This window comes from Anopheles stephensi, unplaced genomic scaffold (assembly GCF_013141755.1).
Source record: "Anopheles stephensi strain Indian unplaced genomic scaffold, UCI_ANSTEP_V1.0 ucontig293, whole genome shotgun sequence".
NCBI lineage: Eukaryota > Metazoa > Arthropoda > Insecta > Diptera > Culicidae > Anopheles > Anopheles stephensi.
The window spans coordinates 39200-58483 of NW_023405228.1; the positions used below are offsets into that span (position 1 = coordinate 39200).

General features: G+C 41.9%; 1 protein-coding gene across 5 annotated transcripts in view; it reads left to right on the top strand.

The window, feature by feature from the left end:
- Positions 1-3085: 3085 nt before the first annotated feature.
- The window catches only part of LOC118516445, a 112442-nt gene continuing 96243 nt past the window's right edge, over positions 3086-19284 (top strand). Inside the window, exons 1-5 of one of the 5 annotated variants that reach the window (XM_036062339.1) lie at positions 3096-3416; positions 3506-3576; positions 4833-4866; positions 5753-5940; positions 6056-6318. In XM_036062339.1, coding sequence (XP_035918232.1) covers positions 3206-3416; positions 3506-3576; positions 4833-4866; positions 5753-5802 — 366 coding nt within the window. In that variant the 5' untranslated portion in view covers positions 3096-3205 and the 3' untranslated portion in view covers positions 5803-5940; positions 6056-6318. The other 4 variants (XR_004907886.1, XM_036062336.1, XM_036062340.1 and 1 more) reach the window with 4 other exon arrangements.

The window sequence follows — 19284 nt, forward strand, 5'->3', positions numbered from 1 at the left end:
CTAAGTTGTTGGCCAACGGCTCCGGCTTGCAAGTAAGAGATGATTTTTGTCTTACGGCCAATTTTAAAAACCAATGGTTCCTTAGTCATGAAAACTGTATTGTACAGTTTTTAGAAGCTAAGGAATCAGCTTCATCATCATCATCATCATCATCATCATCCTTTACAATAGTTGGTTTGCAATATAAATGCTGCGAAGAAATGTATAAAGTTTCGATAGAGGGGGACACTATCTCTCCTATCGAATTATCGTCCACTGCTTTATATATTTATAAAGTAAGAAATAACACTCCTCGCCGCAGAGTGGAGCTGCCCCATCAAACGATTAAATGCAAATTAGTTGCTATACGTTTACCATCCCAATCGCTTGCCCGCCGCCCTGTTCAACCAACAATTCCTTCAACTACTACGGTATTTTTCCCCCTCCTTCATACTTTTTAGTTTTTGCAGCAAGACTTTGATATTTTTAAACATGTAAATTAATGTTTTTACTTCTTTTTTAGAGCAAGGATATACAATATCTTGTGTACCGCATAGGTAAGCTGAATAAAGTAATAAGTATTTTAAATATATCTAATTCTTTCAATGTCTTTTTTCAGGTGGAACGTGGATAACAACGTTAAGAAAAATAGATTTTAGTGTATGATATAGTTTGCTTGATTTAATAACTAACACGTAAATTAAGTAAGATTTAATTTACTAATCACATTAACCTCTCTTAGTTTATTGCAAACTTAGATCACATGATGATAACAGTTATTAGCTAAGAAAAAAAAATAACGGTAATGCACAGATTTGAGACAATAGCATGTTAATTGTGGGCTCTTCATGTTTTTCTAATCATTCCCACGTTACTTCATAGATTATGTATCCGTTCAATAGTCAAATCTGTGCATGGGAAAGAGGTGGGACATTTTTGTCATCATTTGATTTATCTTTTAGAATATTGATTTTAGAAATCTTTAAAACCTTTCACTGTTGTTCGTTTGAGTTCGCATTACAATCGTACATGTAAAATGGTTGACCTCATCATTCATTTCAAATTTTAAAAAAATTATACATTCAACAATACTAAAAACATAATACACCCTAATATAAGAGTAATGGTGAAAGATTTTGGTTGGTATTAAATTTTATTACAAACACAAACAATATTTCATATCAACTCACCATTCAGTTTTAATTTATCTAAAATTCATAAAATTCAATTATAATTCATTAACAACTTAATATTAATTCGTTTTTAAAATTCATACTAGTACTTTGTAAATTCATTGTTGCTATTGTTACAACTAACATTAGATGTTTTCTAACTTAGTATTTTCTTTGTTGGCTTTTGAACGATTACGTGCAATTGATTTTATTTTTTGTTTCATTGCAACGCGGCTTGCCGCATTTTTTAATTTCATTTTTATGAAATCAGAAACAATTTTAGCATCGATTACCTTTGGACCAACAGAAACAACTTCCTGAAACAGCCGTAAAATGTTGGTCTTATCATAAAACGAAATTTTTGGATTAGGCCGGCCATCCCCACTCCAACTGCATTTTGTCAAAAACATTTGACAAAACAATGCGTACAATAACTCGTGTAACCTCTGCTTGTAGAAGGTAACTAAAATTGCACTACACATTCGCGTTTTTACCTCGTCATAAAACTCCGCACATGACAACTTTTCATTGAAACGCTTCATATCATCTTCCGACGTAATTTTTTCCATTACAGATCCAGTATCCATGTTTGATGACGACGACGCCGGTACTACCAAATTATCAATAAGATGATCTAGTTGGCATTTCATTGTGACCACTGCACTCATCGTTTTGGATACGTTCTTCGTATTTTCATCCAACTTTAGCTGCATGTGGTTTAATGTGATCAGAATTCGATCCAACTTTTCTTCGACAGACGCTGATTGATTAGCGACTGGTTGTTCGCTACCCTGGTAAACATACTGAATAAAACATTCGATTGCATCGCAAATTGCTCTTTGCAACTAGGTTTCTAAGAATTGTTCTTTTATATCCATAACAGCTGTGCTTGGAGCGGGGAGTATCCAATACAGCGAAAGGAAAGAAAAAGGGAAAGAGAAAATTGAGAGCATGAGAATATGGTGAGAACGAGTGCCGAGTACGCTCGCCGCTCACGCCCGGTCACTCAAGAAGGCTGAAACTTAAATGACTTTCCCCGCATGACAGAGAGTAACTCATTTTGATGCTCCTCACTACCCCTGACTCACACTTTCGAGCGATCGCTCAACTTACTCGCACTCCGCAATCCCACTTCATGCCTGAACGCTTCCACCAGTAGTGTGTTTGCCGAATATTCTTCCTGAGCATAAGCTACCCTCACACTCCACCTCAATACTACCTTCCCTCTCCATTCCGGAACGCTCGTTCCGTTGAGGTGTTCGAAAAATTTCGCCTTGCGCTCGGCTCACACTCTCGCACTCTCACATAGTCCACCACTCTACGCTACTCCTGAATGCTCTCTCGTTCTATGTGTTGGAAATTCACACTTGTGGTAGAAGGTTTACCAGACAGATCACAGGTAGATAAACAGTTTTCAACTTGGCTTGGCTTGGTGCGCATGAAAGTGGATTCTAAAGCTTAAAATTTTATATTTTACATACAAATATCATTCTTTTATAGTGTTTTTGGTGAAATAAACTTTAGCGTGTGGCTTTTGAACGAGTTTAAGTGTATTCGCATGCGCAAAAGTGTTTGATCGTACTAGTGTAGTGAACCAAATAGTCGGTAGGTACCCAACCTAATGAAATTGTGTATAGTTTTTCACGTTCGTTTTTCATAACTTTTATACCTTTTCTAATAATTTCAGTACAAATTTCACTGCTAGTTAAACGCTATCAATATTTTGTTTTGAACGACCAGCTGCTGTAAACATTCTGAATAAAACGTTCGATTGCATCGTAAATTGCTCCTTGCAACTAGGTTTCTAAGAATTGTTCTTTTATATCCATAACAGCTGTGCTTGGAGCGGGGAGTATCCAATACAGCGAAAGGAAAGAGAAAGAGAGCATGAGAATATGGTGAGAACGAGTGCCGAGTACGCTCGCCGCTCACGCCCGGTCACTCAAGAAGGCTGAAACTCAAATGACTTTCAGCCTCGAGTTTCAGCTTCGACCATCACCATCGACGGATTACCGCTTCATAATAGTTCGGCAAGGCAACTATGGCCGATTCTTATGAAGGTTGAGGAACTGCCAGAAGCCCCGGTAATGTTAGTTGGGGCATATTGCGGATACACCAAGCCGGACAACATCGAGCAGTATTTGCGGCCACTCGTGACGGAAATAAATGAACTGCATGAGAGAGGTTTGATGTTCGGCGATAAAATGGTGCATACTAAACTACGCATGTTTGTCGCGGATTCACCTGCTCGCTGTTTTGTCAACGGTAAGTATTCAAATATGTGTTTAGCATGCGCACCTTATAATAATTTTGCAAGACAATATGGTAATATCGGCGATTATATTTCATTCTAGCTACCATTAGCTTCGTTGGAAAACATAGCTGCCTGAAATGTTCCTGCGTTGGAGTGCACGAAGCGAACAAGGTAATTTTTGTTGATGTGGATGCTGAGTTGCGTACAGATGAAGGGTTCAGGAACAGGGTAGATAGAGAGCACCATAAAAGTTGGCGATAACCGTTACAAGATATTAGCTGTTTTGATTTGATCAAAGATTCAATTGTAGCAGAACGTTTACATTTATTAGATATCGGGGTAACAAAAAAGATAGCAAGAGGTTTAGTAGAGCACAATTTTTTAGATTTTGGAAGATGGACAGCCCAACAACACGAAAACGTGTCTGATTTTCTAATTTCAACACAGCTTCCGGTAGAAATCAATAGAAGATTACGGCACGTTAAGTTTATTAGGTATTGGAAGGCAACAGAATTCCGCACGTTTCTCCATTACGTTAGCATAATTGTGTTTAAAGATTTTATGTGGGAAGAGGCTTTTAATCATTTCCTGCTCTATTTCTCTGCAATAACCATTTTCTCCAGTACAAAACACCATCATCTTTGGGCGCTTGCTAAAAAGATGTTGTATAAATTTGTAAAAGATTTTGCCAATTTTTATGGTCGTAGTAACTTAACCAGTAATGTCCACAACCTTATACACATTTATGATGACGTTGATAGGTTTGGTCCCTTAGATAAAATTTCAGCTTATGTTTTTGAAAACCATTTGCAATTTATTAAACGTTGCATTAGATCAGGCAATAGATGTTTAGAGCAGGTTATAACGAGAGGTAGAGAGTTTGAAAATATTAAGAGGGCTTATCATATAATAACACCAACCTATCCTAAGTTGTTGGCCAACGGCTCCGGCTTGCAAGTAAGAGATGATTTTTGTCTTACGGCCAATTTTAAAAACCAATGGTTCCTTAGTCATGAAAACTGTATTGTACAGTTTTTAGAAGCTAAGGAATCAGCTTCATCATCATCATCATCATCATCATCATCCTTTACAATAGTTGGTTTGCAATATAAATGCTGCGAAGAAATGTATAAAGTTTCGATAGAGGGGGACACTATCTCTCCTGTCGAATTATCGTCCACTGCTTTATATATTTATAAAGTAAGAAATAACACTCCTCGCCGCAGAGTGGAGCTGCCCCATCAAACGATTAAATGCAAATTAGTTGCTATACGTTTACCATCCCAATCGCTTGCCCGCCGCCCTGTTCAACCAACAATTCCTTCAACTACTACGGTATTTTTCCCCCTCCTTCATACTTTTTAGTTTTTGCAGCAAGACTTTGATATTTTTAAACATGTAAATTAATGTTTTTACTTCTTTTTTAGAGCAAGGATATACAATATCTTGTGTACCGCATAGGTAAGCTGAATAAAGTAATAAGTATTTTAAATATATCTAATTCTTTCAATGTCTTTTTTCAGGTGAAACGTGGATAACAACGTTAAGAAAAATAGATTTTAGTGTATGATATAGTTTGCTTGATTTAATAACTAACACGTAAATTAAGTAAGATTTAATTTACTAATCACATTAACCTCTCTTAGTTTATTGCAAACTTAGATCACATGATGATAACAGTTATTAGCTAAGAAAAAAAAATAACGGTAATGCACAGATTTGAGACAATAGCATGTTAATTGTGGGCTCTTCATGTTTTTCTAATCATTCCCACGTTACTTCATAGATTATGTATCCGTTCAATAGTCAAATCTGTGCATGGGAAAGAGGTGGGACATTTTTGTCATCATTTGATTTATCTTTTAGAATATTGATTTTAGAAATCTTTAAAACCTTTCACTGTTGTTCGTTTGAGTTCGCATTACAATCGTACATGTAAAATGGTTGACCTCATCATTCATTTCAAATTTTAAAAAAATTATACATTCAACAATACTAAAAACATATTACACCCTAATATAAGAGTAATGGTGAAAGATTTTGGTTGGTATTAAATTTTATTACAAACACAAACAATATTTCATATCAACTCACCATTCAGTTTTAATTTATCTAAAATTCATAAAATTCAATTATAATTCATTAACAACTTAATATTAATTCGTTTTTAAAATTCATACTAGTACTTTGTAAATTCATTGTTGCTATTGTTACAACTAACATTAGATGTTTTCTAACTTAGTATTTTCTTTGTTGGCTTTTGAACGATTACGTGCAATTGATTTTATTTTTTGTTTCATTGCAACGCGGCTTGCCGCATTTTTTTATTTCATTTTTATGAAATCAGAAACAATTTTAGCATCGATTACCTTTGGACCAACAGAAACAACTTCCTGAAACAGCCGTAAAATGTTGGTCTTATCATAAAACGGAATTTTTGGATTAGGCCGGCCATCCCCACTCCAACTGCATTTTGTCAAAAACATTTGACAAAACAATGCGTACAATAACTCGTGTAACCTCTGCTTGTAGAAGGTAACTAAAATTGCACTACACATTCGCGTTTTTACCTCGTCATAAAACTCCGCACATGACAACTTTTCATTGAAACGCTTCATATCATCTTCCGACGTAATTTTTTCCATTACAGATCCAGTATCCATGTTTGATGACGACGACGCCGGTACTACCAAGTTATCAATAAGATGATCTAGTTGGCATTTCATTGTGACCACTGCACTCATCGTTTTGGATACGTTCTTCGTATTTTCATCCAACTTTAGCTGCATGTGGTTTAATGTGATCAGAATTCGATCCAACTTTTCTTCGACAGACGCTGATTGATTAGCGACTGGTTGTTCGCTACCCTGGTAAACATACTGAATAAAACATTCGATTGCATCGCAAATTGCTCCTTGCAACTAGGTTTCTAAGAATTGTTCTTTTATATCCATAACAGCTGTGCTTGGAGCGGGGAGTATCCAATACAGCGAAAGGAAAGAAAAAGGGAAAGAGAAAATTGAGAGCATGAGAATATGGTGAGAACGAGTGCCGAGTACGCTCGCCGCTCACGCCCGGTCACTCAAGAAGGCTGAAACTCAAATGACTTTCAGCCTCGAGTTTCAGCTTGCATGTTGCGCGACATCCTGCCAAGCGCCCGCTTGACAGGATGTCGCGCAACATGCAAGCTGAAACTCGGGCTGAAAGTCATTCGAGTTTCAGCCTTCTTGAGTGACCGGGCGTGAGCGGCGAGCGTACTCGGCACTCGTTCTCATGCTCTCTTTTTCTTTCCTTTTGCTGTATTGGATGCTCCCCGCTCCAAGCACAGCTGTTATGGATATAAAAGAACAATTCTTAGAAACCTAGTTGCAAGGAGCAATTTACGATGCAATCGAACGTTTTATTCAGAATGTTTACAGCAGCTGGTCGATCAAAACAAAATATTGATTGCGTTTAACTAGCAGTGAAATTTGTACTGAAATTAGAAAAGGTATAAAAGTTATGAAAAACGAACGTGAAAAACTATACACAATTTCATTAGGTTGGGTACCTACCGACTATTTGGTTCACTGCACTAGTACGATCAAACACTTTCGCGCATGCGAATACACTTAAACTCGTTCAATAGCCACACGGTAAAGTTTATTTCACCAAAAACACTATAAAAGAATGATATTTGTATTTAAAATATAAAATTTTAAGCTTTAGAATCCACTTTCATGCGCACCAAGCCAAGCCAAGTTGAAAACTGTTTATCTACCTGTGATCTGTCTGGTAAACCTTCTACCACAAGTGTGAATTTCCAACACATAGAACGAGAGAGCATTCAGGAGTAGCGTAGAGTGGTGGACCATGTGAGAGTGCGAGAGTGTGAGCCGAGCGCAAGGCGAAATTTTTCTAACACCTCAACGGAACGAGCGTTCCGGAATGGAGAGGGAAGGTAGTATCGAGGTGGAGTGTGAGGGTAGCTTATGCTCAGGAAGAAAATTCGGCAAACACACTACTGGTGGAAGCGTTCAGGCATGAAGTGGGATGGCGGAGTGCGAGTAAGTTGCGCGATCGCTCGAAAGTGTGGGTCAGGGGTAGCGAGAGGCATCAAAATGAGTTACTCTCTGTCATGCGGGCGCCCGCCCGCCCGCCCGCTTGACAGGATGTCGCGCAACATGCAAGCTGAAACTCGGGCTGAAAGTCATTCGAGTTTCAGCCTTCTTGAGTGACCGGGCGTGAGCGGCGAGCGTACTCGGCACTCGTTCTCATGCTCTCTTTTTCTTTCCTTTTGCTGTATTGGATGCTCCCCGCTCCAAGCACAGCTGTTATGGATATAAAAGAGCAATTCTTAGAAACCTAGCTGCAAAGAGCAATTTACGATGCAATCGAACGTTTTATTCAGAATGTTTACAGCAGCTGGTCGATCAAAACAAAATATTGATTGCGTTTAACTAACAGTGAAATTTGTACTGAAATTATTAGAAAAGGTATAAAAGTTATGAAAAACGAACGTGAAAAACTATACACACTTTCATTAGGTTGGGTACCTACCGACTATTTGGTTCACTGCACTAGTACGATCAAACACTTTCGCGCATGCGAATACACTTAAACTCGTTCCACACGGTAAAGTTTATTTCACCAAAAACACTATAAAAGAATGATATTTGTATTTAAAATATAAAATTTTAAGCTTTATAATCCACTTTCATGCGCACCAAGCCAAGCCAAGTTGAAAACTGTTTATCTACCTGTGATCTGTCTGGTAAACCTTCTACCACAAGTGTGAATTTCCAACACTTAGAACGAGAGAGCATTCAGGAGTAGCGTAGAGTGGTGGACTATGTGAGAGTGCGAGAGTGTGAGCCGAGCGCAAGGCGAAATTTTTCTAACACCTCAACGGAACGAGCGTTCCGGAATGGAAAGGGAAGGTAGTATCAAGGTGGAGTGTGAGGGTAGCTTATGCTCAGGAAGAATATTCGGCAAACACACTACTGGTGGAAGCGTTCAGGCATGAAGTGGGATTGCGGAGTGCGAGTAAGTTGCGCGATCGCTCGAAAGTGTGGGTCAGGGGTAGCGAGAGGCATCAAAATGAGTTACTCTCTGTCATGCGGGCGCTTGACAGGATGTCGCGCAACATGCAAGCTGAAACTCGGGCTGAAAGTCATTCGAGTTTCAGCCTTCTTGAGTGACCGGGCGTGAGCGGCGAGCGTACTCGGCACTCGTTCTCATGCTCTCTTTTTCTTTCCTTTTGCTGTATTGGATGCTCCCCGCTCCAAGCACAGCTGTTATGGATATAAAAGAACAATTCTTAGAAACCTAGTTGCAAGGAGCAATTTACGATGCAATCGAACGTTTTATTCAGAATGTTTACAGCAGCTGGTCGATCAAAACAAAATGTTGATTGCGTTTAACTAACAGTGAAATTTGTACTGAAATTATTAGAAAAGGTATAAAAGTTATGAAAAACGAACGTGAAAAACTATACACACTTTCATTAGGTTGGGTACCTACCGACTATTTGGTTCACTGCACTAGTACGATCAAACACTTTCGCGCATGCGAATACACTTAAACTCGTTCAATAGCCACACGGTAAAGTTTATTTCACCAAAAACACTATAAAAGAATGATATTTGTATTTAAAATATAAAATTTTAAGCTTTAGAATCCACTTTCATGCGCACCAAGCCAAGCCAAGTTGAAAACTGTTTATCTACCTGTGATCTGTCTGGTAAACCTTCTACCACAAGTGTGAATTTCCAACACATAGAACGAGAGAGCATTCAGGAGTAGCGTAGAGTGGTGGACCATGTGAGAGTGCGAGAGTGTGAGCCGAGCGCAAGGCGAAATTTTTCGAACACCTTAACGGAACGAGCGTTCCGGAATGGAGAGGGAAGGTAGTATCGAGGTGGAGTGTGAGGGTAGCTTATGCTCAGGAAGAAAATTCGGCAAACACACTACTGGTGGAAGCGTTCAGGCATGAAGTGGGATTGCGGAGTGCGAGTAAGTTGCGCGATCGCTCGAAAGTGTGGGTCAGGGGTAGCGAGAGGCATCAAAATGAGTTACTCTCTGTCATGCGGGCGCTTGACAGGATGTCGCGCAACATGCAAGCTGAAACTCGGGCTGAAAGTCATTCGAGTTTCAGCCTTCTTGAGTGACCGGGCGTGAGCGGCGAGCGTACTCGGCACTCGTTCTCATGCTCTATTTTTCTTTCCTTTTGCTGTATTGGATGCTCCCCGCTCCAAGCACAGCTGTTATGGATATAAAAGAACAATTCTTAGAAACCTAGTTGCAAGGAGCAATTTACGATGCAATCGAACGTTTTATTCAGAATGTTTACAGCAGCTGGTCGATCAAAACAAAATATTGATTGCGTTTAACTAGCAGTGAAATTTGTACTGAAATTAGAAAAGGTATAAAAGTTATGAAAAACGAACGTGAAAAACTAAACACAATTTCATTAGGTTGGGTACCTACCGACTATTTGGTTCACTGCACTAGTACGATCAAACACTTTCGCGCATGCGAATACACTTAAACTCGTTCAATAGCCACACGGTAAAGTTTATTTCACCAAAAACACTATAAAAGAATGATATTTGTATTGTAAATATAAAATTTTAAGCTTTATAATCCACTTTCACGCGCACCAAGCCAAGCCAAGTTGAAATCTACCTGTGATCTGTCTGGTAAACATTCTACCACAAGTGTGAATTTCCAACACATAGAACGAGAGAGCATTCAGGAGTAGCGTAGAGTGGTGGACTATGTGAGAGTGCGAGAGTGTGAGCCGAGCGCAAGGCGAAATTTTTCGAACACCTCAACGGAACGAGCGTTCCGGAATGGAGAGGGAAGGTAGTATCGAGGTGGAGTGTGAGGGTAGCTTATGCTCAGGAAGAATATTCGGCAAACACACTACTGGTGGAAGCGTTCAGGCATGAAGTGGGATTGCGGAGTGCGGGTAAGTTGAGCGATCGCTCGAAAGTGTGGGTCAGGGGTAGCGAGAGGCATCAAAATGAGTTACTCTCTGTCATGCGGGTCACCGCCTGTCTTGATTGTTTTTTTCTCAAGTTCACTGTTTACTCGCAAGTATTCTTCTAGTTCTTCACTGTCGATTCTTCTTTGCATAATAATTTGGTTTCAGTGTTGTGACAGTTCGATAAAAACAACTTCCAGAGAGGTAAGATTGGCTATTTTACAGTATTTAGTTCTTTTTTATTGAATATTAAACTATTTCAGATTAAATCATCATGTCTAAGCGTTAGTTAACACATCGGTCGAACACCCGATGACCCAGTAATTCCTGCGACGTCAGCTTATGTTTCGTACGGGACCGCCAACAGTGTCGTCAGCTTATGCTTCGCACCGAACTTGCACCAACATCGTTTGCATCGAATGGCTTAGCAACCGAGAAGCTGAATCAGCACCCCCTCCGTTTCCTGTTCCAATCCAATTCCCCCAATCCACATACATGTATCAATAGTTCAAATAAATCACTCTTAATTTGACCAGCAGTAAAACCAGACGTCTTAAGTGTATACCCGCGTCCGAACCTTTATAAGTGTAAAGTACAATTTTTAACTGGCGCCCGAATAGGGACCTCTACGTCCAAAGTGAGGTGACAAGTTATCAAAGGAAGCCTACACAATAACGATTAGAGGTACTAGCTAATTGTTCTACGTATACCGAAAAACGAAAGTGAGACGAAAAACAATACAAAAACTCTGCACAAAGTTTTAAGTGTCGTGACAAGCTAGTGAAATCAATTTAAGACGTGGACGTACAAGTACCAAAAAGTGAGGTGAACCAAGTGAATATAAAACCTGCACAAGTGTACGAGAAGTTGCTGTATTCGAGACTCTCATCCCGAACGACACCAAAGACCCCTAGTAGAAAGACATCCCAAAAGGACCACCTGGAGTGTTACATCAGCCTTCTATCTCGAGACGTTACGAAGACATCGCTACGAGTACAACGCTACGTGGACATCTCTTCGTAGACATCACTTCGTTAGCATCGCTACGTGGACAACGATGATCTGCACTCGTTGCAAAGTCTTCATGGTTCTACTGTAAGTCATTTTGAGTCAATTGTTATTATTATTTATTTATTTATTTATAATTCCAGTATTACGGCATGACGCCGTATTGTCAACACCGCATGTGTTGACGATTACATATTCACAAATATTAACAAGGCATTTCCTCCCTGTTATTCTGCCTTATCCCGGGCATGCTCGGTTGTCGGTGTGTGGAGATTGCAGTGTGGTTGTTCATGACTATTGTGGTGGTTGTATTGATGGTTTGGTCCGGGTCTATTGCTTTCTGTTGCTGTGTTGGTGGTAGTGTGGTGTGTGGAACGGAACATCCTTCCGTGTAGCTGATCTAGACTGTTACAAAACAAAAAGAAAACAGTAATCGGGACATTACAAACATTTGCCTGCGTACAGTGTTCCTCAAACTGCCCAGCAGTGATAGCCCAAGCTCGATCAAGCCAGCACCGAACTCAGAAGCTATCGGCGAGTTCCATCCCGTAACAGCAGGGTCTCTGCTAATTACGGGGTTGAACCCGCCGACCACCTCCGAACCCAACGCCAGCAAGGCCGAGCTCGCCCCATCAAGGCTAGACAGAGATGAAGAACACTGTTACAGAAAATTCTGCCTCCCTTCTTACGACAGTGCCGACTTTGACCCCGGATGCTGTTGCTTTGTCAACAGACCACCCGTGGCACTACAAAAAAAAAACACTTAACACTTACGACAAAGACAACACAACGAATAACAAAAAAGGAATCGCGGATATGGTTCGGTAGGATAATGGGGATGCGGAATCAAAGGATAAGGCCGTTGTCTCTGGCGAATTGGTAGATGAGCCTCATGTATGCGAGGTCTCTGGTCGCCAGCACTTCTCTAATTTCTATGCCCGGTCGTCTGCCGATGCTCTCGACTGCGCCCAACAAGGAGGGTCTTGCGGTTTCAAACTCCACGCAGGACCACAGAAGGTGATCCACATCGTGAAATCCGTCACCGCAGCCACACACCTTCGTCTGAGCCAGAGTTATACGCTGTAGATGAGCATTCAACGCGAAATGATTCGATATAAGTCGAGACACTTGCGGAGAGATCGAGAAAAGGAATCGCCCGAGATCATCCGGCTCCCACATGCTCTGCCAGCGAGACAGGAAAAGCTGCTGTGGTAGACGAAGAAACTCTCGGGCCGAGATCGGACGGTCGTAAAATGCGCCTTGTTGGACGCCTGTTTTGGCCAGTGAGTCTGCCTTCTCGTTGCCGGGAATTCCACAATGAGCAGGTACCCAAATTAGCGAAATCCTGAACGCCTTGTCGAACATGGAGCCAAGCAATTCTATGATTTTAATGACAAGGAAATCCTGGCTCTTAACAGCCTTCGGGGATCTTAGTGCTTCAATAGCGCTAAGGCTATCTGTAAAGATGAAGTACTGATCCGAAGGTCTCGCTGCTATAATCAATAGTGCGTACAAGATTGCGGCTAGTTCTGCGGTGTAGACACTACACGGCTCCCGCAATTTGAAAAATGCTTCGGCGGACTCACTAAAAACGCCGAAGCCGGTGCCTTCCTTAGAAGATGATCCATCAGTATAATACTGGCTACTTTGGTCTAAATGGCCATACTTATCCCTGAAAATGCCCGGAACTACCATCGGGCGAAGATCATTCGGTATGGTCTTAATTTCCTCGTGCAACGAGGAATCCGTTGTTAAAAGGGAACTGTAGGTCTCAGGAAGGGCAGCACGGTTTAATGCCTGTGGGGCGCTAGGATGCACTTGTAGGGCAACAAAATCTTCATAGATTTTCAAGATCTTGCTCTTAGAACCTGTCTCTAGAAGCGCTTTAAAATTTTCTTCGATCAAGGGATTTGATACTGAAGAACGGACTAGAAGGCGAAGCGACAGCATTTCAAAACGAAGTTTCAGCGGCATCACTCCGGTCATCACTTCTAGGGACATGTTATGTGTGGATTTCATGCTCCCTAGTGCGAGTCTAAGACAACGATATTGTAGCCTCTCTAGTTTGAGGATATGCGTGTTGGATGCCCAATGGAAACATATGCTGCCATATTCCAACACGGATAGTACCGTTGTCTTATACAGTCGCAGGACGTCTGATGGATGTGCGCCCCACCAGAATCCTGTGACTGTCCTTAGAAAGTTGATTCTTTTACTGCATTTTTGCACCAGATGGGTGATGTGTGTACTCCAGTTTAGTCTTGAGTTGAACCAAACACCAAGGTATCGAAAATTGTCGGTAGTTGATATCTTTTCACCGTACAAAAAGACATCAATTTTCGGGTCAAATAGTCTTTTCTCCCTGTTTTTTGTCGTGTCGCTGAAGGGAGAAAAGACTACCATCTCAGTTTTCGTTGCAGAGAACTTGATACCAAGGTTTTCAGACCACTCGGCAAGGTTGTCCAAAGTGGTTTGTAAAGCCAGTTGGATTTCGGCGGCGTCCCTGCTTGCAAAAGATATGACGCTGTCGTCAGCCAATTGTCTAATGCTGCAGTTTGGTGCTAGACAAGAATCTATTTCGCTAACATAAAAGTTGTATAACAGGGGGCTCAAGCAGGACCCTTGTGCTAGTCCATGGAAACTGGTCCGCTTTAGCTGAACATGACCATTGTTGAAATTCATAGCTTTCTCCGACAAAAGGTTGAACAGAAAGTTATTCAACTTTGGACCCAGCCCCACATTTTCTAATTTTTGACTCAGCTTGTATGGTGATACTGAGTCAAATGCCCCCTGTATATCCAGGAAAATAGATCCCATGTTCTGCTTGCGTGCACGAGCAAGCTCTATTTCTGTTACCAGAAGGGCTAAGCAGTCATTAGTACCCCTGGCTTTACGAAAACCAAACTGGGTATTTGAGAGAAGGTTGTTCGATTCCAACCATTCTTCTAACCGGAAAAGAATCATCCTTTCAAGGAGTTTCCTCAGACACGACAGTAACGATATTGGCCGATACGAATCGTGTCTTGATGGCGGTTTGCCAGGCTTCAAGATAGTGACAACTTTCACTTCTCTCCACTCTTGCGGGACGCTGTTGACCTCCACCATATTGTTGAAGATGCGTAACAGACGCTTCCTCCCTATGTCAGGCAGATTTTGAAGCAATTTGCTACCAATCTGATCCAGACCTGGGGAGGAATTTTTGCTTGATAGGAGAGCAAGTGATAACTCTACCATTGTGAACGGTGAGTCCATCCTAGGGTCACTACTAGGCGCATGTTGTGTAAAGCTTTGCGTAGGAACGAAATCGGGACAAAGCTTGTGGGCAAATTCGTTGAGCCACTCGCCAGAAAAGCTTTCGCTCTCATTGATGTTGTTGCTGTTTCGCATCCTTCTAGCCATTCTCCAAAGCGAATTAAGTGAAGTGGAGGGATCTAAATTATTGACGTATCTACGCCAATAACCCTTTTTCTTCGCCTTCAACAGGTTTTTGCACGTTCTCTCCAGTCCTTTATATTTTTCATATAAGGACCTCGAGCCCGTGTCCCGGAAGGCTTTAAATGCCTCACGCTTCTTGGTGAAAGCCGCTTGGCAATCCTTGTCCCACCAAGGAGTGGGAGGTTTTTTAAATGTCCTTGCTTGGTGGGAGCGCCTTGTTTGGGCCTCAAGGGCGCACTTGTTTATCAGTGAAACAAGTTTTTCGTACTCCTTGACAGGAGACAAATCTTCCAAGTCAAGAGAAAGCGAAGCGGCTATTAATTCGCCGTATCTCGTCCAGTCGATGTTCCTCGTTAAGTCACATTTAACGGGGGTTCCTTCTACTGGACATCCTTCCTTGATGTAGGAAATTTCTATCGGCAAGTGGTCACTGCCGATAGGGTCCTGGATCACCTTCCAACTAAAATCCAGGGCCATTGCTGATGGACATAGAGACAGGTCCAGTGCACTCGCCCTACTTAGAGGTGTCTGCATCCTAGTTGCCTCTCCTGAGTTGAGAATCGAAAACCCAAATCTGTCGCAGAAATCTCGGATGATAGGAGTGCGAATGTCATCCTTTTCGCACCCCCAGTCGATTCCATGGGAGTTAAAGTCTCCCAGGATCAAAAGCGGTCCAGGCAAGACCACTGCTAAATTTCCAAGATCCTCTTTGAACTTTTCAATTTTTTCTTTTTCATTATTGGCTATCGGGGGGATATAGATGGATGCAATTGTCACGTGAAGAACGCCCAGTTTTGCCTTAACTGCGACAGTTTCTATCATTTCTTGTCTAAGGGTAGGTATTCTGGTGAAAGTGTGACTCTTTCGAACACCAATCAGTACCCCCCCCACCCCTAGTAACGTGATCTTCACGGATTATGTTATATCCCGGGAAGGTTAATTTAATTTCATCCGATAGCCAAGTTTCACAGAGGGCAAACACATCGCAGTTGTGTTCGCCCACTAATGCTTTAAAGGAGTTTAGCTTGCCAAGTAAACTCCTATAGTTCCACTGTATGATAGTAGCCGTAGGAGCCATTAATCATCCAAACGGACCATCATACTTAAGCATGGCCATTGAGCCAGCCACTGTTTGATCATCCCCTTCAGGAAAGGAAGGGCCCAAGTTGCGATCATATGCAGATGCTGCGGGAGGTTAAGGGTCAAGAGGAGGGATTCTAGGATCTCGGAAAGGGACGGTGTAGGGATCCTCGGGAAGCCCTTGGGCTCAGTTGGAAAAGCTAGGTTTTCCAAAGGAACTTCGGCCCGAGGTGATCGCTTCTTCTTGGGATGCTTCTTGGCAATTTGGGGGGCTGGAGTTTTGGGATCAGCGTCACGTTTTGGGACGGGAGGAGAAACTTTAGCGAGGCGCTGTGGTGCCAATGGTTTATTTTTCGTCTTTAAGACCTTCCGTTGTACCTTTTTATAAGGTACTCTCAGTGCTTTTACCGATCTCGGTGGCACCTGTTCCAGTGCAGTCGGATTGGTCTCGCCATTTGCAGCCGTGTTATCCAGCACTGCAAAGGCGTTCGATGCGTTTGCTCCCTTTAGAGCATCGCTGTATGAGCCGCGTGCCCGCTCGGCTACAGTTTTGGTCTGCTCCCTTTGCAGTTTCCGGTACACAGGGCACAATGCAACCTCATGCCACTCCTCCCGACAATGCGAACATTTTTGGGATGGGGCTTTGCACTCCTCGGTAGCGTGAGCCCCTCTGCATTTTCCGCAGCAAATCTTGCGAGTGCAGAACGGATCGGCATGTCCAATCCGGCTGCACTTCGAACAGGTGGCCACCCTTGGCACGTATGGCCGGTTGATGGGTATCCGGAGGCCTTCTAGGATGAGGGCCTGCGGAAGTACCGTTCCCTCAAACGTGATCCGGAGAGAGGAGGTCGGAATATATTTTTTTCGTCCTTTGTTGATGGGTCTAGCTTGAAAAGCTTTTTCACCTCAAGAACTTTTACCTTTGGGGTATCTGGTGCTAGAAAAGCTCCCACCCCAAAGTTCAAAATTTCCTCCTCCGGGTAATCAAAATCCTCAATCACGCCGGTCACTTCAACCAGACTACCAGGGATGTAAACCCGGTAGTGCTCCGTATAATCTGGATCAGCCGCAATTACATTGGCTTGAGCCCGGTCCTTTGCGGTGACCCTGATCTTATTCGGGCGCATCCGAAACACATCGGCAACGCCCGGGTACTTTTTAAATAACGATGCCGCGATCGTCCTCACGTCGAGCTGTTTAGTGCGTGGCATAAAATACACTAGCGGCTTACCCTCCCACGACACCGGGTAAGCACGAGCTCGATGCTCAGATGGCTGATCATCATTTTTCGCCAGCGGGGTACAAAAACTATTTGCCAGTGGGGCACTACACAATGCCTTCGAGGTGGAAGGTCTCTCTTCTAGTGCCACTTTTCTATTGGCAGGAGCGGCCTTAGGGCGACCAGGCTTACGCTTCACATTCGGCTCTATCTCCCTCTCCGAATCCGATAAGTCGGTCCCCATGTTAGGACCGGAGACAACGGGGGAAGTAGGGGAAGACAAACTTACCGATAAACACGATAAGCAAAAACGCGCACACGAGCACACACACTCACACACACACAAGACAGTTCACGCTCGATCGACGATGCAGCGTCGATACGCTTGCTTATCGCAACGATCGGCAGATACACACACTCACAACACTAAGAACACACGTTGATCGGGGCTAGGCGCCACACGATCGATAAACACAAACTCCGAGCGAAAGCCGGAGAAAGGCGGAGACCCGTAGTGCGATACGGGTAATCACGTTGATTACGCAATCGCACACGAGGACAATGACCACTATCTGCCGTACGCAAATGTTCCGTTTGACGCTCCACAGCGAAACACGTCTAATCGCCACGGAAGCTGGAGGCAGAATGTCCAATTGTTATTATTAGTTGCCGTTTTTTTTTCCTTCGTCAAATTTTAAATTGTGAATAAGTGAATAATTAGAACTATTAGTGAACAATTAGGAAAAGTTAGAGAAGTGAGAATCTTGTCTGTTTTCATCATTTAAATTTTCAAATCACTAAATCGTTTAAGGCGACGAATTTATCAAAATTTTCCGTAAAATCAAACGTTTTGAAATACAATCTAGAAACCGAAAAATGAATCCATCAGATCAGTCTCATATTTTGCCACCAGCAAAAACTATGACTCATCACGAATACGTTGAATTAGGTAAAGTGCCAGATTTTGTGAAAGATCTTCCAGAATTTCACGGTCACGGAGCAAGCCTTCCTAGATGGTTTTTAGAAGTCGAAAATGTATTGAAAATCTTTGAACGTTTGCCTAGAGATTCAATTGAATATCACATTATCGAGTCAACCATCAGAAGAAAAATTAAAGGTGAAGCTGCTGACGTTTTAGATTCCAATTGTATCGCCCCCGATTGGCATACCATAAAAAGGACTCTTCTCCTTTATTATAAGGATAAAAGAGACCTGAAAACATTGGATCATGAATTAACCATGATACGAAAAAAATCGTCAGAGTCACTTAGTTGCTATTTTAGTAGAGTAAATGATCTACTAACAGCGATCGTGACGCATATTCAGTCAGATCCAAAGTATGCCGAAAATCATACAGTACACATCAGTTATTTTAGAGAAAAGGCGTTGGACAGTTTTATACGAGGACTTGAAAAACCATTAAGTTTCCTTTTAAAAAATTATAACCCAAAAACGCTGAGTAGTGCATTTCAATATTGCCTTGACTTCTACAATATGGACATGAGATCTGCTCCATTTAACGATAAACCCAACAACAATATTCCTAAACCTAGGGATTTACCCACAGTGCCAATAACACATAGGCAACAACCCATACACCAACAAAATTTCTACCAACCTAGACATTATGTTCAACCTAGACCAATTTTCACACCGAACAGAAATCAATTTGTTACAAGGCATGGACATTATCAAAGAAATAATTATCCAACCCCACCACATCCACAGAAATTTCATCTCCCTCAAAATTACAACAGAGTGAATAATAATCTCCCAGTTCCTATGGAGGTTGATCCATCATTGCAGTCAAATGTTAGATCAAATTATAATGCTAAACGCCCCCGTTACGGACATGCAAATGCTATGGATAAAGCAACTGCAAACAATACGAATATGTTTAACACCCCTCTAGAGTATGTAGAAGGTTCACAACCATTAAACGAATCTTATCTAGATAGAAATGAGCAAACCTCTCAAAATCACGAGAGCCATTTTTTAGAGTGGAACGCGAATTGGTGAGTTCATTCCTCCCTTTCGTCAATTTGCCAACCACACAGGGAGAGTACCCATTTTTGATCGATACAGGCGCTAATATCAATGTCGTATCATCAAAATTAGCAGCCAGTTATGGAGGTAACCGACCTTACAAAATATGTGCAAAAAATATAAG